We start from the raw sequence: 22,693 nt of genomic DNA on the forward strand, positions 1-22,693 counted from the left end.
CAAACTTTTGTGCGCCTAATCTCCTGAACCCATGCACACAATTTAATGAAACTTAACACACGTGATCAGTAGTAACCCTAGAACTTTGTGCACGGTGCATGTTAGGTTCTTTCAGAAAAAAAAATCTGCAAAGTTATGGGACTTTGTTTTTTGTTACTATGCTATATACATACAGTCTGCATATGCAATATTGTGCGCGCCTAGTCTCCCGAACCCTTGCACACAATTTAATGAAACTTCACACAAGTGATCAGTACAGACCATAGTTGTGCATCGTGCATGTTACGTTCTTTTAGATAAATATTCTGCAGAGATATATGACTTTGTTTTTTTGTCACTATGCTATATACATAGTGTCTGCATATGCAATCTTGTGCGCGCCTAATCTCCCGAACTATTGCACACAGTTAGGTTCTTTCAGAAAAATATTCTGCAGAGTTATGGGACTTCGTTTTTTTTTTTTTTGTTACTAGATCTATACCATATCCATACAGTCCACATAAGTATGCAATATCTTGTGTTCGTCAAATTGCAATGTACTGTGTCAGTGCGTGCGGGGGTACATTCATCACATTCAGCGATAGCTCTAGCTTGTCTATGTAATAATTAATATATCTAAATTTATTATCTTCAGAAATGATGAAAAGGTTAAAAGAGTAAATCGCATCTTATATGTCAAGTTCAGGATCAAGTTCATTCAAGGTCATTTGTTACACTCCGGATACCGATTACCGGTAGATGGACAACCCAATGTGTCAAACGTGGATGTAAACATTTCAAAACTCACGTTTATTAGACATTTTTCTAGCGTGCTTTTTTGTGTGTTATTTATGAATTAAAAGTTGTGGTCTAAAGATTTTTTTTTATATTTAGAATATAAATTACTTTGTTTAACCTGTTTTACACAATCAGTCTTTGGAGTTCATCGAGAAAAGTTGTTTATAAATTAAATCAACAAGTTATACATTACCAATTCCGTTTTTTTTTGCATACATAGTAACCGGTATACCCTCGAGCTTGATTACTAGATGAACGATTAATGTGCTGACTATAAAATTGCTTCAGTTTGACTGAATGACAGTCTTGTTGACAAGACACAGTCACTGTTACAGATACTGATTTTCGTTGTTACTGTTAGAAAACACATTGTTAAAAATGAGTTTAATATCCAATTACATGTCTTTAGTTGTTGCCAGTGCAGTAGTGATGACGTATGGTCAAACCTATAATTATGATGAAATACGTGACTTGTATAAAGATGACTTAGTTCAGAATTTAGGAAATGGATCACATATAACTTTTCAAACGTTTGAGGATCATTTTAAAACCCGTGTAAATACATGGACAACTAATAGTTCACTGTCGGAATGCCTTGGAAACAAAAGCCCTGGGCCAGTTGCAATCAACAAAACCTGTTTACTTCAGAAGGTAACATATTGAAAATTCATTCTTTCTTAAATGTTTTTTTTTTTTTAAACTATTTTTACCGGTAATACTACCGACTTGAGTTTCAGGTATAGTTCATGAGGTCAGCGAATTTTTTGTATTTTAATAATGCAATGTTCCATTATTTAGGCATTGTTATTCAATTTCGAGGTCAGCGATGTTTTTGTACTTTAATAATGCAATGTTCCATTATTTAGGCATTGTTATTCAGTACGATAGTGGTTTGTACCTAACTTAAGGCAAGGTAAATCATGCTGATTTCCCTAATCGTCTGTCGAATCTATAAATTGAACTTTCAAATGTCAAAATCAAACTATTTTTTACTATATCTTACAGTTGATTTTTTTTCAACAGTTCCTTGGTTTTAGATTTACAAACTACAAACAAGCATATAGGAATAAACCAATAATATTTTCCTCATTTGGAGAAAGATGCATTCCATACAGGGCATGTTCCCAAAATACAAGAAGAAAAAAGTTTTGTTGCTTATGACATTTATAGATATGTTTGGAAAGCTTTTCAGATTGTTTTGATATATTAGTTATGGTATTAAGTTGCAAATTATAGCATAGTTGGCAGTATTCAGGTCATAATTTACATATACATGTGTTGTAAGATAAATTATTTTTAATCATTAATTTCAATAATTTGCATTACACTCGATTTCCTTATATAGAATGTCAGCACAAAAACACTATCTGTTATCTCTAAAAGTTATTAAGCATTTGATTAAAAATCTGTTACAATATTATTATTAGTTATGGCAAATGTGGCAGGTTCAGAAATAAATGAAAACATGAATTATAATATGGAAAGTAGTTGTCAGTTATTCTACATCTACTTCTATAAGATTTGCTTCATCTTAATTTCAAAGAAGAAAAAGAAGACATTCTGATAAAAATTTTGTTTTACAAATACAATTACAAACTTTAAAAGGTTTTCAGCATAACACATTGCAATGTCTTCATGACCGTGATGACGGCAGAGGGAATAGGCACTGACCTCCAAATTATACAACAAAAAAATTTTTTTTTTAGATTTCAGAAAATAATTACTAGATATATTTCTTAAGAAGGCCTTGAAATTTAGATTATAGTTATGGAAACATGAAGAATTAGTTGTTTTTACTAATTTTTCCATTCAAAATTGAAAAGCGTTTGTATAGGTGTATTAGAATAAACTGCCTTATTGTAAAGCTTTATCTTTAATGACCATTAAGTCTGTGGTGTATTGGTGAAGACCGCAGGAAAATGATTATTACTGCAGCGACCGGTTCGATTCCCGACTTGGGCATGTTTTTGTTTTTTTATTTGGCATTTTAAGATAGTTTAGAAACAAAAGCTTATGTTCAAATGTTCATAATATGACCAAACTTTATTTTAAAGAAAGATCATTTAAATCTGGCGGTCATTGCCTTTAATGTATTATAAAATTAATGTACTTTTCCCTGTGGAGTAATTTTAATAAGAAGTGCATTACTTTGATTGATAATCAGCTGTAGTCAATTGAACTGATAATCAGGTGTAGTTAATTGGACTGCATGTTGTATTAAAATGTGCTATATGGTAACATGGCATTATAACTAAATTCTTTACCAGTACACAGACATGTAATTGTCACTCAGGAGTGTAACTGTTTCAAGTTATGTAACCTATTTCAGTTACTTTTTCAAGCATTTTATCAGCTATATTAGTTATAGAATATAGTTAACTCAGGTAAGTTATTCAAAAAAAGTCTTTTTGCTGTTCTCACAAAGTGACCTTTAAAGTGTAATTAGTAGCAAACTGTGGATAATCAAATTCTCTTTTAGTCTGATATGACCTGATAAGCATAATGGGATGTTAAGAGTTTTATAGCTTTAAAACTTTTGTGTAAAACTTTATCAGTCTTGCATAAAAAAATTTACTGCATAGCTGGAAAGATAAAAGTTCAAGGATTCAGGAAATAATTGCATTAGTCTCATTCAAAATGAGGAATTGGCACACGAGGGCTTTGTAATATTTTATGATAACTGAAACAAGTTATGAAAGTATAAGCAATAACTAAAATGGGTTATAAAATGCGATAACTTGAAACAGTTACAACACTGACTGAGTGTGTGTTACATTTTTAACTCGACTTTTCGAAGAAAAAGTAGAGCTATTGCACTCGCCCCTGTGTCGGCGTCGCCGTTGGTTAAAGATTTTGATAAGGTCAAGTATCTCTGTTACTTGACTTGAAATTTAAAATGAGCTGTGCCATGAGAAAACCAACATAGTGGCTTTGCGACCAGCATGGATACAGACCAGCCTGCGCATCCGCGCAGTCTGGTCAGGATCCATGCTGTTTGCTAACAGTTTCTCTAATTGCAATAGACTTTGAAAGCGAACGGCATGGATTCTGACCAGACTGCGCGGATCCATGCTGGTTGCAAAGCCACTATGTTGGTTATCTCATGGCGCGGCTCAAATAGTTATTTACTATCAAAGTCTACATCAGGAGAAACAATTCCCATAACTCTGATTTGAATTTTGACAGAATTAAGCCCCTTTTAACTTAGAATTTTGGGTTAAAATTTTTGATAAAGTCAAATATCTCTGTTACTATCAAAGCTATTGACTTGAAACTTAAAATGGTTATTGACTATCAAAGTCTACACCATGAGAAACAATCCCCATAACTCTGGTTTGGATTTTGACAGAATTATACCCCTCTTTAACTTAGAATATTTGGTTAAAATTTTTGATAAAGTCAAATGTATCTGTTACTATTAAAGCTTTTAACTTGAAACTCAAAATAGTTATTTACTATCAAAGTCTGCACCAGGAGACACAATTCCCATAACTCTGATTTGAATTTTGACAGAATTATGCCCCTTTTTAACTTAAAATTTTTGGTTAAAATTTTTGATAAAGTCAAATATCTCTGTTACTATTACAGCTTTTGACTTGAAACTCAAAATAGTTTAATTTACTATCAAAGTCTACACCAGGAGAAACAATCCCCAATAACTCTGGTTTGAATTTTGACAGAGTTATGTCCCTTTTTAACTTGTTTTTACTGGCAAAGCTCTAATTCAGAGTCAAGCACTGAGAAAGTCGAGCGCACTGTCTTACGGACAGCTCTTGTTTTTGTCATAATGAACTGCAGGATTGAAGTTCTACATACAAGTCACAGATTTATAATTTTCAGTGATGTAATGAAATGATCATGTTGTATTTTATAAAATTTAAGTGAAAACATAAATGTTTGTAATCTTAGTGGTAGTTAAGACACCCAAAATGATAGTTTCAGTTTGAAAAAAAAAATACATATACAAATTTGTTTCATTCTGGTTTATATATTTAAAATGAAGTGAAATCAACAGATAATTATCCCAACATGTCTGTAGTTTTTAATACTGTCATGCAAAATAGTTTTTTTGAAGTGACAGGTTACTTATTGAAATATTTGATATTATTCAAGCATGCAGAGGTTTTGTTTAAAGCGTGCAGGTTTCGGTTGGTACGTTTTTGATCACGTTTAGTTGTGTGACAAAAATGCTAATAAAAGATGTAAATCTTATGCACATAGCCTTAAGGAAAGCATGCCTACTGATTAAATCTTAAAAAAATGCATGAAATGAAATCACAATTTTGTTATTGATACATGACAATTATTTTTTTACACTAATATACTCACTTATCAGAATTCTATTTCAGTTTATTTAAAAAAACGGTGATCAGATACCAGTTTGATTTGCGGCCTAACTTAGCAATATGGATAGTGTGTGTGGTCATGTTAGAACCTTCGTAAACTCTTCAAAATGTCTGTCTGTATGCCAGCAGTTTCTCTTGAAAAACAATCCGCTATATTTAGTTTATGAAATGTATACCAAAATTGTTCACAATGCTATTCTGATATTTGGAATTTGCAAGCATCTTGATTTTACCCTTTCTTGTGCAATTATTGTTTAAACTGCATTAAGAAATAATTTTGGTCTGTATTGTATATGTTCCAGAACTTTAATACTACTGAACTTCATTTCATTTTTTATAAATTACAATTTTAGTAGATAAGCTGCAGTTAAGCCGACTTACGAGTGAAAATGCCTTCCAAAGTGGCAAACTTTTAACTCAGTTTCTGATATTGATTGACAATTCCAGGTCTTGTCTATTTCATGCAAACAGGCATGAAACATCATTTGTGACCAGAATCCCTAAATTTAGAAATATACAGCCTATAAAGTCAGTATTTGGAGGGTTAAATATTTAAATGGCAGTGATGTACTGAGTGTATGTATGTAGAATGTCAGAGAGACATTCTAAAGTTCTGCAAGTGTGCAAGTGTATGTAACTATGTCAAGGTTTAAACTTACTAGTACATTCCTAAATATTACGGATACATGTATTTTCGTATAATATAAAACTGTACTAAAATTTGGATATCTTCGTATAATTTAAAACTGTGCTAAAATTTGAATATCTTCGTATAATATAAAACTGTACTGAAATTTGTCACGTAACTAACACAGGACAGGCAAATTCAACCCTCTGGTTTACAGAGATATCAAATCAGGCAAAAGTATTTAAATAAAATGCATTACAAATGAATTTTGTTATCTTAAACATCCATTTGAGTTTTAGGCAGTTGAGAACCTGTAGGCTGTTAAATATTTTTTCAGTTTTGCTGAATTTCACAATTGCAGATTTTACCCAATCCACATATTCAAGTTAAAACTGAAATGGTCCTTTAAATAATGTTCATAGGAAAATTTTTTGTTATTTCCAGCAACTTTTTTTATATCTTCAAATGTTGCAAATGAACTGGACTGATAAACTGATGAAGTCGGCCAGCATTACAGGCATAATGTGTAAAAAAGGGTTATTCACTTTGGATACTGTATGTTTTTGTCTGGAACACACAGGCTGCTCCATCTTAATTTATAGCTTTTTATTTCGACAGGCATGATTCAATTGATTATTGATACAGGTAGCTTAGATATTGATTGAGTAGAAACAAACATTTGGTACATTGCTTCTAACAGTAACAAACAATTAAAATCATTGTATTTAAAACTTAAACATTAATAAGATCGATTCATTCGATACTTTCTAATTGAACTGTATGTAGCAGAAGGTCAAAACTAATACAACTTTACATATGTTACAGTATCAATGACAGCCATATCACAGTCTGCCGTCTTTCATCTTATTGGCTAAACGGCCTGATCAGTTAAAGCACTAGTGTTGTTGTCTGTTTTAGGAAAGTAATCATGAAAAAAATTGAATGTTATTGTTAAATTGTGAATGAATATCAAAACTTCACTCATGAGATAATATAAATCTTTTGACTGTATTATTTGACACAAGTTGTACATTTTATTTTCAATACAGTATATAGTGGACGCAACTTGACCCCGATGGTTGACCTTTGTATTATAATACATAATGAGGTACAACCTATTATTGAAAAGGAGTGTACGTAAAACACTGTATACAAACTAGTTCCATATAAATATACACGGCTACCCTTATACCCCTTATTTCTACAATGGAATAATCGATATGAATAATCAGCCTAAGGTCAACCATCGCGGTCAAGTTGCGACTACTATAATTTGAGTGTATATAATGAAAAACATGAAGGGGATTGCTCTTAAGTCACTTGTGATGTTTTTTTCATTATAAGTTATATACATGTATGGCAACAATCAAATTTGACTGGATGCCAGTGATGTTTGCTTATAAAGGGTTCTTCTAACTCAATGTAATAAAAATAAAGAATGTAATACATAAAACTGTGATATATTTTTTTGTTTTTGTTGCTGTCTTCTTAAATAAATGTAATATTTTGATATATCATTTAACTCATTATGTTTAGTATATGTTTTGACATAATAAAATAAATATTGCATTCCTTAGAGGGTGATAGTCAGGGCTGTTAAACCAGCTTATCTGATTACCATCATAGATAATTGTCTTCCATTGTTTTCAGTTAACTGTCTTCTACAGCTTAGACTTAAGGTTAACAAAATGTCTTATTCATCTTCAATGAACAAGGAGCCATCTTTAGTTTCAAATTAGAGATTAGATCTGAATGTGTTGCTTGGTATCTGAGTCTTTGTTAAAAGATCACAATGAAATAAGTATTTGGCCTAGAGTAGTGTAGAATACCTGTTGTCAGTATAAAGATGCAGCATTGTAGGAGTCCTCTATAGCTCAGTGGTTACTGCACTGGGTTTTCAAGATGAAGCATGGGTTCTTCTCCATGGAGACTGAATTCTTAATATAAGAAAAGCAATATCCCATTGGAGATGATTTTAAATCAAGGTCCTTCGTATGTTGTTGTACACCTTGGAAGATGAAAGAACCAGAGAGGCGATGAATGTGGGGAAGTCCCTGTACAGGTAACCAGATCGGAAAGTCCCTGTATAGGTAACCAGATCGTAAAGTCCCTGTACAGGCAACCAGATCAGGAAGTCCCTGTAAAGGCAACCAGATCAGAAAGTCCCTGTACAGGCAACCAGATCGAGAAGTCCCTGTAAAGGCAACCAGATCTGAAAGTCCATGTAAAGGCAACCTGACTGACATTCCTCTAGGGTGTCCCTGTATATGTAACCTGTTGAAGGTTCCTGTCTAAGCTGCCTGACATTCATCTGGGGAGTCCCTGTCTAAGCTATCTGACTGACATTCCTCTGGGAAGTCCCTGTAGAGGTAACTTGTTGAGGTTCCCAGTATATGCAACCTTAATGACATTCCTCTGGGGAGTCCCTGTTTAAGCTACCTGACTGACATTCCTCTGAGGAGTCCCTGTCTATGCTGCCTGAGTGACATTTCTCTAGGGAGTCCCTGTCTAAGCTACCAGACTGACATTCCTATGGGGAGTTCCTGTCTAAGCTATCTGACTGACATTCCTCAGAGGAGTCCCTGTCTAAGCTATCTGACTGACATTCCTCAGGGGAGTCCCTGTCTAAGCTATCTGACTGACATTCCTCTGGGGAGTCCCTGTCTAAGCTATCTGACTGACATTCCTCTGAGGAGTCCCTGTCTAAGCTATCTAACTGACATTCCTCTGGAGAGTCCCTGTAGGTAACCTGATGGTGGTCCCAATGTAGGCAACCTGACTGATATTCTTCTGGGTAAGTTCCGTAACATTCTTTTCTTGATAGATTCCATTATAGGCAACCAGTGGGCAAAAGTAAATAACCTTAAATACAAACAAACAAGCAACATTTTTATCTGGAAGACTATAATATTGTGAATGATGCTGACAGTTTTTTACTCTGGGCAACAGTGTTACTGATCAAACATTTGATAATTTCATACTTGTGAAAATATGCAGCCAAATTATGATGTTATGTATCATAGTTGACAAGCCATTGAAATGAAGATGTGTTTATAGATAACCTTTCTTGACAGGTTAATTAAAGCGGAGCAAATTCTTACTGATAATTAATTATATTGCTGTGAATGTTAATGAATATGTTATGATAGTTGACCATGGCTTGACCAGACACTCTGACTTGTTCACAGTTGCAGCGATGAAATAACTGGTTTTATGATCATTACAAAGTGACTGCCACAACTTTTAGAAAGCAGAAAATATCACAAATTCTTGTATTTATACTTGTATTTATATTACGAGTAATATTTTCATTGACATGATATTCCTGTGTTTTGGTTAAATTAAGCTACATATTTGATCCTTTAAATTTAATACCTTTAAAATTGACATTGTATTCAAGTTTTTATAACAACTAAGTATTATTTAGTTTAGTACTTAAATTTGCTGTTCTAATTGTCACGCAGTGAAAGGTTTGCTTCTCAATAAGAGGGAAACACTGGGATATAGACATCCTGTCAAATTACTGGGAACCACTTTGGTTTATAAAACATCCTGTCAAATTAATGGGAACCACTTTTGGTTTATAAAACATCCTATCAAATTATTTGGAACCACTTGGGTTTATAAAACAGCAAGTTCCCGGGAACCACTTTGGTTGTCAAATTACTGGGAACCACTTTGGTTTATAAAACATCCTATCAAATTACTGGGAACCACTTTAGTACATACACTAAAACCTATGAAAACTGGACCCATCAAAAACCGAATTCCTCTGAAAATAGGACGATTTTCAAAGTCCTAAATTTTTCTCTTATAAATTCAATTAAAAAAAGCACTCTGAAGATGGTTTTTCATGGCCACACATAAAAAATTATCCGAAAACCGGACAGTATGTGTCAAACTTTTCTATATACAGTGCAACCTCTGTAGAGCAACACCCTTTGGGAGATACAAATATTGACTGTTTTGTAGAGGTTGTTTTGGAGAGGTAAATTCGATAGTATATTTCAGCTTAGGGAAATTTTGATGATGTTGTTTGTTGTTATAGAGAGGTTTTTAATCCCCCGCCGTGGCGGAGGGATTATAGGAATGGTCTGCGTCCGTCCTTCCGTCCGTCCGTCCTTCCGTCCGTAACAAAATCGTGTCCGGTCCATATCTCCTAAACCCCTTGAAGGATTTTCATGAAACTTGGGTCAAATGATCACCTCATCAAGACGATGTGCAGAACCCATGAGTCAGCCTTGTCGGTTCAAGGTCAAGGTCACATCTCAAGGTCAAAGGTTTGAGTCTGCCATTTTGTGTCCGCTCTATATCTCCTAAACCCCTTGAAGGAATTTTATAAAACTTGGGTAAAATGACCACCTCATCAAGACGATGTGCAGAACCCATGAGTCAGCCATGCCGGCTCAAGGTCAAGGTCACAACTCAAGGTCAAAGGTTTGAGCCTTCCATTTTGTGTCCGCTCTATATCTCTTAAACCCCTTGAAGGAATTTCATAAAACTTGGGTCAAATGATCATCTCATCAAGACGATGTGCAGAACCCATGAGTCAGTCATGCCGGCTCAAGGTCAAGGTCACAACTTAGGGTCAAAGTTTGAGCCTTCCATTTTGTGTCTGCTCTATATCTCCTAAACCCCTTGAAGGATTTTTATCAAACTTGGGTCAAACGATAACCTCATCAAGGCGATGTGCAGAACTTATGAGTCAGCCATGTTGGCTCAAGGTCAAGGTCACAACTGAAGGTCAAAGGTTTGAGCCTTCCATTTCGTGTCCGCTCTATATCTCTTAAACCCCTTGAAGGAATTTTATAAAACTTGGGTCAAATGATTACCTCATCAGAACGATGTGCAGAAATTATGAGTCAACCATGCCAGCTCAAGGTCAAGGTCACAACTAAGGGTCGAAGGTTTGAGCCTTCCATTTGGTGTCCACTCTGTATCTCCTTAACCCCTTGAAGGATTTTCATCAAACTTGGGTCAAATGATCACCTCATCAAGAACTCATGAGTCAGCCATGTAAACTCAAGGTCAAGGTCACAACTGAAGGTCAAAGGTTTCAGCTCTGTATCTCCTAAACCCCTTGAAGGATTTTCATGAAACTTTGGTCAAATGATCACCTCATCAAGATGTTGTGCAGAATTCATGAGTCAGCCATGTCAGTTCAAGGTCAAGGTCACAGCTAAAATCAAAGGTTTTTCCCTTTCACTATCTATAGCAGTGGCGGGGGATTTAGCTGTCTTTCAGACTGCCTTGTTGCTTAAGAGAGGGCCGCTCTGTAGAATTATACTGTAGTTACTTTGATTTGATTTGTAAAACTTTTTGTCAAGCAGGTGACTCCTTTTGTTTGTTTACCAACTAACAATCAATGTAGGTGTGAAAAATATTTAACTGTGTGTCAGTATTTTGCATAATTAGCTATAAAGTTCAAAATATCTTAATCTAACTGGGAGAAGTTCATTGATCTATTGTTGTACAGGTGATTTTTCATAAAATTACATTTTTTCAGAGTAAGAAAAAGGTAAATAAAGAACTAACTAGTCTGTTCATATCCTAAGAAATCATAAAGAATAATTGTAAGACCTATAAGACATTGAACATAATTTGGTCAAATGAAATAAGTCAGAATGACATATATAATACCTCTTGCAATCTGTGCAAAATCCTATGAAAACCGGACTTTCGACTTGGTCTGGACAGGGTCAGGTTTTCAGGGTTTTTACTGTACAGTGAAACCTGTATGATGTAGTCAGTTAAGGGAGCAGAACACTCTGTCTGCTGAAACCAGATGGATGTTACACGCTGTCTGCTGAAGCCAGGTGAATTCTACACTATGTCTGCTGAAGTCAGGTGGATGTTTACACTTTGTCTGCTGAAGCCAGGTGGATGTTACACTCTGTCTGCTGAAGCCAGGTGGATGTTACACTCTGTCTGCTGAAACCAGGTGGATGTTTACACTCTGTCTGCTGAAGCCAGGTGTATGTTACACTCTGTCTGCTGAAGTCAGGTGGATGTTACACTCTGTCTGCTGAAGCCAGGTGGATGTTACACTCTGTCTGCTGAAACCAGGTGGATGTTACACTCTGTCTGCTGAAGCCAGGTGGATGTTACACTCTGTCTGCTGAAACCAGGTGGATGTTTACACTCTGTCTGCTGAAGCCAGGTGGATGTTGGATGTTACATTCTGTCTGCTGAAGCCAGGTGGATGTTACACTCTGTCTGCTGAAACTAGGTGGATGTTACACTCTGTCTGCTGAAACCAGGTGGATGTTACACTCAGTCAGCTGAAACCTGGTGGATGTTTAAGACTTATTGAAATTAGAACAGAAAGTCAATTTTGAAAGTTGTCAGACTGGCTGCATAAGGCAAATAGCTGCTTAATACAGGTGGCTGTTAAGGCAGGTTCATATGTATTACTGGGAAACAGTTTGGTAGGCATCTTACTGGGAAACAATTTATTTATTGGGAATCATTTTAGTATATAGATGTCTATTTATCCAAGATGTCTACATTAAGTATACCATGAAAAGACGTCTTATCTTGGTATATTGACATCTTATCTTGTGACACTGTGTATATAGAGATCTTGGGTATATAGACATCTGATCTTTGGTATATAGACACCTGATCTTGGGTATATAGACATCTTATCTTGGTATATAGATGTCTGCATCTTACCTTGTGACACAGCGGACATTTAATCTTGGGTATATAGACATCTGATCTTTGGAATAATTATAGACATCTGATCTTGCGTATATAGAAATCTAATCTAATCTTGGGTGTATAGTACTCTGATCTTTGTTATAATTATAGACATCTGATCTTGGGTATATAGAAATCTTATTTTGAGTATATAGACATCTTACCTTGGGTATATAGACATCTAGTATAATCATTAAAGCATTACCTTAAGACAATTACCTGTATATGTTGGGTGTTTTATGTTTTTCACTGGCAATGTGTGTCACAAATGTGATAGTTTGATATCCTTTGGTTGGAAGAAAACCATGATTGATTGTTTTTGGTTGTTTGTTGTTTTCTTTGGTCAAAAGAAATCTATAATTTGGTCCCCTTTGGTTAGAAGAACATCTGTAGTCACAAAAAAAACATACCTTGATTGCCGTTGGTAAGAAGAACACCTTTAGTCACAAAAACATACTTTGATTGCCTTTGGTTAGAAGGAATGTTGTTTTTTGGGTTTTTTTGTTGAAAGAAAAACATAATAATTTAGTCCCCTTTGGTTTGGAGAATATCATACATTAAATCCGGTATTATTCGCGGTGTTTTAATTTTCCCTATTTTTCGCGAATCAGGTGCATCGCGAAATCATGAATCCGCGTAAATATCCTTCCATAACATACAGACATATCCGAAAAAAATGTCGTCTAAAATACCGTCAAGTTCAGCAATGAATACTAGCCGCCTGTACATCACTGTCTATAATATTGAATGTTTTTCAATTCATTTCACATTGCAATATATTATGAACGATTCATGTATAATATACTGCTTAAGGTTAGATTTACATGCAGCTGACAGTTTTTAACGGCGAGCATCTCCTTGATGCACTTCGTATGCGTCAAACAAGCAGAGCGCGTGTTGCCTGATGGGAAGATCCATATCATCCCTTATCTTCTCAACATACCTGATTTTTTTTACACATTTTGTTTAGGCAACAATATGGATTAGCGGATAATTTATCATACCATTGTATTATATACTTGTACATTAATTATTTATGAAATGGCTGTAACAGACTTTGAACATTTTATCAGCTATTAAGTATAATAAGAATTATCGCCAGTCAATTGAATAAGGATTCAAAGGCTCAATTATTTCAGTTTGTGTGAATAAAGTAACCGATTGCTAATACGAAATAGCCGTTACGGACCATGTGTTTTTAAAGTACGGTACTAAAAAAATGGGCATTAATAAAATTACGACTAAGTATTCCTGATTTGAAATTTCGCTAATATAAGATAAGAACCTTCGCGAATTTAAATTTCTGGCCCTTCCGTCGCGAATTCATTAATCCTCGAAATAATTCAGGATGCCGGAATTCGCGAAATAAAGATCACACTAATATAAAGTGATTTACAGTAGTTTGTAAGAAAATCATAGTTTGTTTGCTGTTGGCCAGAAGAAAACTATACATTATAGTTTGATTGCCTTTGCTTTGCAGAAAACCATAGTTTCAACCAGTGGAAAATCATAATTTGAAAGTGTTTGGTCAGAAGAAGAGCACCTGGGACAATGTATGTGTTGTTTTATATTTCAGTGCCTGACTCCAGAAGATGTGTTCCAGTTATCAGGCCTTGCTCAGCAGACGACAGACAAGGAAGTGTCAACTGCCGCCATGATGCTGGTTCATCTCATGGAGAACAAAACTTGTGGTTTTGAAGAACAAAGCAAAGATGAAATATTGCACAAGATAAGGCCATCTTCAGCAGAAGGTAAAAGTCTGTCTATAGCATTTGTATTGAAAAAAAATACCACTTATTTTTGCCATGACATATAATCATGAGATGATCTGTCTGAAGCCTTACCAAGGAAGCAAGTACCAGAATACAGAAATATTTCATCAGACAGTCTCACAGCTAAGTTGTTCCAACCGAAAATCCTGCTCGAAGGAATATCATCCAGCATACCATTTTAAACCAGCAAGGTTTGAACTTTTTCTAGACATGATTTCAGATGTTATCTTTTTAGCTTGACTATACGAAGTTTGGAGAGCTGTCCTACTCGACCCGGTGTCAGCGTCTGCATCCTTCCGTGTCCGCACTTTGGTTAAAGTTTTGATGCACTTTCACTTTATCTCTGTAATTACTTGATGTATTTGTTTCAAACTTAAAATAGTTATTCCTCATCATCACCCACATCATATGGCACAAGGGTCATAACTCTCACACCAATATTTTATGAATTATCCCCCTTTTTACTTAGAATTTCTGGTTAAAGTTTTGATGCACTTTCACTCTATCTCAGTTATTATCAAATGGATTTTCAAACTTAAAATAGTTGTTCCGCCTTATCAACCACTTCATATGACTCAAGGTCCATAACTCTGGTACCAATATTTCATGAATTATGCTCCCCTTTTACTTAGAATTTCAGGTTAAAATTTTGATGCACATTCACTCTATCTCAGTTATTACTGAATGGATTCGATTCAAACTTAACATAGTTATTCAACATCATCACTCACATCATATGACACAAGGGCCATAACTCTTGCACCAATATTTTATGATTTATCACCCCTTTTTACTTAGAATTTCAGGTTTCAGTTTTGATGCACTTTCACTCTCTCTCAGTTATTACTAAATGGATTTTATTCAAAGTTAAAATAGTTGTTCCGCCTTATCACCCACATCATATGACACAAGGTCCATAACTCTGGTACCAATATTTCATGAATTATGCCCCCCTTTTACTTAGACTTTCAGGTCAATTTTGATGCATTTTCACTATATCTCAGTTATAACTAAATGGATTTGATTCAAACTTAAGTTGTTATTCCACATCATCACCCACATCATATAACACAAGGTGCAAAAATCACTCTTGCACCAGTATTTTATGAATTATCCCCCTTTTTGCTTAGAATTATTCTTATTTAATGTTCATTATCTCTCTTATTACTTAATACTTTTGACATAGACTCAAGCTATTGTCCTATATCTTCATTCTTATTGGAGTCATTAAACACCCTAGTGACAGCTCCAGCTTCCTCAGATGTGCCCAGTTTCACTATCCAGCATCGAAATAGTCGAGGGCGCTGTCTCCTATGACAGCTCTTGTTTTAATTCTGCCGTCAGATCTTGATACAATACAGAGATGACAATGTTTTGGGTTATGTTTATTGTGGAGATAATTGTTTGATTCTCTTTGTTGTTTACAGCATGGGGATTTGGTATACTTTGTACTACTATAATCAGCCTGTGTTCTCTTGGAGGCCTGATTGCTCTACCATTTGTACATGGTGCGAACTACAAGAAAATATTGATCTATATGGTGGGGCTCGCTGTGGGAACTCTAGCAGGAAGCAGCCTGCTCTTCCTTATTCCTGAGGTAAACATACTTTCTTTATTCATACAGAATGTTTGATTTCCTTATTCCATAGGTAAACATACTTTCCTTATTCATACAGAATGTTTGATTTCCTTATTCCAGAGGTAAACATACTTTCCTTATTGATACAGAATGTTTGATTTCCTTATTCCAGAGGTAAACATACTTTCCTTATTGATACAGAATGTTTGATTTCCTTATTCCAGGGGGAAACTTATTGTCCTTATTGATACAGAATGTTTGATTTCCTTATTCTAGAAGTAAACATACTTCCATTATTGATACAGAATATTTTATTTCTGTATTTCAGAGGTAAACATACTTTCCTTATTGATAAAGATGTTTGATTTCCTTATTCCAGGGAGAAACTGATTTCCTTATTCCAGGGGTAAACATACTTTCCTTATTCATACAAAATGTTTGATTTCCTTATTCCAGGGCCCGTATCAATGTTGTTACCCTTAAAGTTTGACTTGGACTTTTAAATTAAACAAAATGCTCTGTAACTGTTGATTTAGTACAGATTGAAATGAAACTTTGATTAAATTTACATTGTATTTTACACCACCTCAGGTGATTTTTCAAGGAATCTGTCTAAAATAACAGTTACATTGGATTTTTCAAGCAACTCAAAAGGATCATTTAATTTCACTGAGCCAGACACTTAATGTTTGCTTACATTGCAGTTTTGTACATGAATAAAGTATGTGTATGCATCTTAAAGCTACTCACCAACAGTTTGGGTGAAATTTTTCAACCAAGTTTGGCATAGAATGTACATTTGTTTATAGGACACTGAGAAATGTTACTGTGGGTGAAAATAAAAGTTAGACATTTGTAAAAATGCAGAAAGAATATAAAGTTTCTACATTATTTCAAAAGCATTGCAATGGTTTACTACCTTCTGCAGAATGTGTTTGTTTATTTATAAGAATATCTTGTATAAATATTATGTCAATAAGTTTGTACCACTCAGAGTACTCACTTTCTATGGATTTTTGAGAGAAATACTTTTTTTTGTCTTAAATGTGTGTTAGTTTCTTTAACCAGATAAAATGCTTTATTTTAGATTTTGACATTTACTGTTTCAGGCATTAGAATTGACTGATCAAGAGATGAATGAACACAGTTATATATGGAAATGTCTGGTGATGATTACTGGCATATACGTGTTCTTTATCATTGAAAGAATCCTTAAAATTATCACCGAAAGAAAGGAGGTAATGTATACATTTTCTTACATTGGATTGATTCCGGGTTGATTTTTGACAAACATAGCATACTCTTGTACTGTTGAAATATTGCTGGACGTCGAAAACGTTTCCCTTAATTTGTGATTTTTCTTGCCAGTATTTGAAAAAAGTGCAATTTACAAATGTGCAAGGGTCAAAGATCAGCTCCTATTACAGAAAGGGAAAAAGCACTGCTTTTACAGTAACAAAAAGAAAGTTTGTTAGAAGAAGGTATGTCTTGCCAATTAACCTGTGTAAATGGGCTCATGAAAACTTGATAGAAGACATTTTTCTGAAGGCATATGTCCACTAAATCTGATAAATGCATGTGGGGAAGTGGTCATTTACTGGCAGAGAATTAGTAACAGACCCGTGTTTTGTTTACAGGAGATAACTCCTGAGGCTGTTCAAATTTTGTATGATTATGTCGCTTTTCTTCTCAAAACATGAATAATAAGAGTGGAGAGAAAGATTGGTCAGAATATAACTATAAGAGTAATGATTGAAAAAAATTTACAAAAATATGATCTTGTTGGTAGCCATACTAGGCCATTTGGTAATGTTAATTGATGGCCATTACACATAAATACTGTGGAAAGTAGTTTTTATACAAAATCAAGCAAAAGATAATTATTATTATGTATCTACTAGATTCAGAATTACAACTGCTGGAAAATTGCTTAATGATTTGGAAAGTAATTATCACTTAAAGCTATTTTAAATAATATGTTGTACCGGTAAAAATTTTTATCTGAGGAAAATGATTGTTTTCTGACTTTAAAGTTTATTTTTGTAATTTTGAAACTAGATTTTTTTATAGCAATTATTAAATAATTTATAGCAAAATAGTGTTTTAACACTATTTATGTACGATGAACGTTTATACGTCGGGCGTAATAATTTCATGAGGGTGTACTACCGCCTGAGAGCATAAATAGTGTTAAAACACTCTTTTGCTATTACTTATTTGATTCTTATATGCCCTTAATCTAAAACAGTAGATAAAATATAGTAGCGCTCTTTCTTGGTCGCAACAAAAACATTGACGTCACCGCACGTTAACGTAACATCATTTTAGCGTAAGAGTGTTTTAACAGAGAAAAACATATTAGAATAAGGATTATTGCCTTCTCTGATACAGTCTGTTACAGAGTTATTCTTATCATTACTGGGTGTATGTAAAAGTAAGCATAACAGCTATTTTTTTCACTGTTTATTACTAAAAGAAAGAGAAATTGCTCTGTGAAATCATTGCATTTTGTTGGTATTAAATTTCATTGTTTCAGTGGAAATGGCTGTTTTTTGTATGGACATGTTTTGATGGATTTCAAATTTTAATGGTGAAATCAATGGAAGTGGTGGTCTAGTGGATAAGGTGACGGCCGTTTAATCCAGAGGTCATGGGTTCATGCCCCACTAGGGTCACAACCATGACTTCTCATATGACACCAGTACTGGTTTTTCCAGGAAGCGGACTCGAGCGTGGTTCCAATAAGCCTGAAGCTTTCATCACAATCAAGCTAAAACAAATTAGTATAAACTAAACTAATGGGAAATTAATTATTTTGTCTGGATTTGACTTCTTCCATTGACACGAACATAAAATTCTCAAAAATTAGCTCTTGCAAATGACCTAACAGTGACATGTTTGTATGTCCTTTTGGACTGATATTCCTCTTTTGCTTCTTGTACACTATATTCAGATTTACAGAAAGTTTCTCTGCTATAAGTGATTTATACAGTATTATTGAGCCTTTACATCCCCTGAGAAACCTTATTTATCTCATGCACTGTGAGCTCATAGAAATTACTCTGCATAAAATTGTAGTTCTTTTATGGATTTTTAGGCTAGGCCAAATTAATCACCCTTAAATAATAATTTCTCCTTACTGCAGAAATAGTGCTAATAAATTTTGAATTGTGAGATGTCAGCAAATTTACATGAAGACAGAATGAAGGACTAGAACTTCAGGGCACTTAAGGGACAACTTCATTATAACAGTTTTACTTAAGGGACAACTTCATTATAACAGTTTTGAATTGCTTATTGAATTACAAAGTGGTTTTGTTAAGCAGTTAGTAAACTGATTAGTTAGAAGAATGTTAAAACTTTAAAAACACTGTAATTAAGCAAGCATTTGGCTGATATTCAAAGATATTGTTTCCCAGATTTAATGGAACTAATTTGATATCCTTTTGAAATATCTTATATAAAGAAATTTAAAGCATTTATGTCAAACGCATACAAAATGCTGACTTTGTTTATAATTCAACAAAACTTTAATATTTTTAGTTTGACTGTTCCATAGTGATAGCAATTCTAATCACTTTAACTGTTAGTGTTGGAGTTAGATAACTTTTGTTTGATTTTGATAGTTTTTTGCCTTTTTGAGCTTAGAAAATATGGTTAAGGTTTGGCATGGAACTTTTTGTCAAGCTGTTTGTCAGAAATGGCACATTATTACATTGGACAGATGCTTTATATAAGGCATTCTGCTCATCCATTAACAGTCTGAGTTTTACTTTGGATCACATTTGATGATTTTGACCAACGTTGTAACTTTTGCACATTTAGTTTAACACTGATACTGATCTGATTTTGGTATTTATTTTTAGCAGAGTTATGACCCTTACACATACTTTGACTGTGGAGATTTATGTCAAATGTGTGTATTACACTTTATTGGTGTTGCTCTTTTTTATACACCCGTCTCTGAAAGAGCGGGGTGTATTATGTGCACACCAATGTGGCGGTGGGCTGTGGGCAGTCGGCGTCCAAAGCATGTCCGCTCTATAAATTGAACAGTTTTCATCTGATCTTCAACAAACTAGCTAACTATGTTTGTGGGCATAATATCTTGGCCAAGTTCAATAACCAGCCAAATTGCCCCAGGCACTCTTGGATTATGGCCCTTGAATTACTCAAAAAACTCCGAATTTAGCCTTGTTTTCTCAAAATTGAACAGTTTTCAGCCAATCTTCACCAGACTTGCTGACAATGTTTGTTGGCATAATATCTTGACCAAGTTTGATAACCAGCCAAATTGCCAAAGACACTCTTGGATTATGGCCCTTTAATTACTAAAAAGACTACAAATTTAGCCTTGTCCACTCTCTAAGTCGAACAGTTTTCATCTGATCTTCACCAAACTTGCTGACAATGTTTGCGGGCTTAATATCTTGGCCAAGTTCGATAACTAACCAATTCGCCCCAGGCACTCTTGGATTATGGCCCTTGAATTACTCGAAAAACTATGAATTTAGCCTTGTCCGCTCTCCAAGTTGAACAGTTTTCATCCGATCTTCACCAAACTTGCTGACAATGTTTGTGGGCATAAAATCTTGGCCAAGTACGATAACCAGCCAAATTTCCCAAGGCACTCTTTGATTATGAGCCTTGAATTAGAAAAAGCTCGATGACGGGCGTATTTTGTGACAGTCTGTCACTCTTGTTAGACTTTGAAAAATAGATTTCTACTCTTATGGATATTTTAGAAGAATTAACATGATTAATATGTCAGTAAGAACAGTTTTTAAAACATATTGAGAAAATGTGATTGCTGAAAACCCTTTCAGTGCTTTAGTCAGTTACCATACACTTGTACCAACTGGTTTATTATTTCAGCGAACTAAACGGGACAAAAAACTGCATCATGAAATTCATCCAGGAACATTTGCTTCATTCCACGAGGCAGCGCCAGAGCCAGAGTATAGGGACCTTGATACATTACCTCATGTATCACCGTGCGGCGACAGCATCTCTAGAAGTGATGATTCACAGCTGAGTAATTCAAGAAATGATGTTTCAGTAAAAGTAAGCTAAGTTTGTTTAATAAAGCAGAAAGTCACATTTCAGAGGCATGTAAATGGTTAATTGATAACAATGAAATAAAGTTAAAGCAGGGGTTATTAAAATATTTAGTTATTGATAGTATGTATCCATTAATTTTTCACTAAAGATTTGAATTCATTAATGACCTAAATATTTCACCTTGGATGCAAGGATTTATCTATATATATAGAGAAAAGATGACATAAATATTTCTCCTTGGATGCAAGGATTCATCTATAGATGTCATAAGTTTTCAGGTCAAGGTCAAAAACGATTCATACCTAAACTGTTCTGGCATATTTTACGCAGACAGCTGTAGCATTCTTGGGCATGCTTCGGGGGCAGTTGTCAATAATAGTGACAACTTTTGTTTTTATTAGCTCACCTGTCACATAGTGACAAGGTGAGCTTTTGTGATCACGCAGCGTCCGTCGTCCGTCCGTCAGTCCGTCCGTGCGTCCGTGCGTCCGTAAACTTTTGCTTGTGACCACTCTAGAGGTCACATTTTTTGTGGGATCTTTATGAAAGTTGGTCAGAATGTTCATCTTGATGATATCTAGGTCAAGTTTGAAACTGGGTCACGTGCCTTCAAAAACTAGGTCAGTAGGTCTAAAAATAGAAAAACCTTGTGACCTCTCTAGAGGCCATATATTTCAAAAGATCTTCATGAAAATTGGTCAGAATGTTCAACTTGATCATATCTAGGTCAAGTTCGAAACTGGGTAACGTGCCATCAAAAACTAGGTCAGTAGGTCTAAAAATAGAAAAACCTTGTGACCTCTCTAGAGGCCATATATTTCACAAGATCTTCATGAAAATTGGTCAGAACGTTCATCTTGATGATATCTAGGTCAAGTTTGAAACTGGGTCACGTGCCATCAAAAACTAGGTCAGTAGGTCAAATAATAGAAAAACCTTGTGACCTCTCTAAGGCCAATTTTTGTGGATCTTATGAAAGTTGGTCTGAATGTTTATCTTGATGATATCTAGGTCAAGTTCGAAACTGGGTCACGTGCGGTCAAAAACTAGGTCAGTAGGTCTACAAATAGAAAAACCTTGTGACCTCTCTAGAGGCCATATATTTCATGAGTTCTTCATGAAAATTGGTCAGAATGTTCACCTTGATAATTTCTAGGTCAAGTTCGAAAGTGGGTCACGTGCCATCAAAAACTAGGTCAGTAGGTCAAATAATAGAAAAACCTTGTGACCTCTCTAGAGGCCATATTTTTCATGGGATCTGTATGAAAGTTGGTCTGAATGTTCATCTTGATGATATCTAGGTCAATTTCGAAAGTGGGTCACGTGCGGTCAAAAACTAGGTCAGTAGGTCAAACAATAGAAAAACCTTGTGACCTCTCTAGAGGTCATATTTTTCATGGGATCTGTATGAAAGTTGGTCTGAATGTTCATCTTGATGATATCTAGGTCAAGTTCGAAACAGGGTCATGTGCGGTCAAAAACTAGGTCAGTAGGTCAAATAATAGGAAAACCTTGTGACCTCTCTAGAGGCCATACTTTTGAATGGATCTCCATAAAAATTGGTCAGAATGTTCACCTTGATGATATCTAGGTCAAGTTTGAAACCGGGTCACGTGCCTTAAAAAACTAGTTCAGTAGGTCAAATAATAGAAAAACCTTGTGACCTCTCTAGAGGCCATATTTTTCATGAGATCTTCATGAAAATTAGTGAGAATGTTCACCTTGATGATATCTAGGTAAAATTCAAAACAGGGTCACGTACCTTCGAAAACTAGGTCAATAGGTCAAATAATAGAAAAACCTTGTGACCTCTCTAGAGACCATATTT

At 34.8% G+C, this 22,693-nt stretch overlaps 1 protein-coding gene across 1 annotated transcript in view; it reads left to right on the forward strand.

The window, feature by feature from the left end:
* The first annotated feature begins 735 nt into the window (after positions 1 to 735).
* LOC128550323 (metal cation symporter ZIP14-like) overlaps positions 736 to 22,693 on the forward strand; it is a 40,553-nt gene continuing 18,595 nt past the window's right edge. The window contains exons 1-5 of the mRNA XM_053529162.1: positions 736 to 1,428; positions 14,030 to 14,204; positions 15,653 to 15,822; positions 16,914 to 17,042; positions 20,680 to 20,868. Coding sequence (XP_053385137.1) covers positions 1,156 to 1,428; positions 14,030 to 14,204; positions 15,653 to 15,822; positions 16,914 to 17,042; positions 20,680 to 20,868 — 936 coding nt within the window. The 5' untranslated portion in view covers positions 736 to 1,155. The remainder of the gene's footprint in view (positions 1,429 to 14,029; positions 14,205 to 15,652; positions 15,823 to 16,913; positions 17,043 to 20,679; positions 20,869 to 22,693) is intronic.

The sequence above is a fragment of the Mercenaria mercenaria genome, chromosome 17 (assembly GCF_021730395.1).
Source record: "Mercenaria mercenaria strain notata chromosome 17, MADL_Memer_1, whole genome shotgun sequence".
Lineage (NCBI taxonomy): Eukaryota > Metazoa > Mollusca > Bivalvia > Venerida > Veneridae > Mercenaria > Mercenaria mercenaria.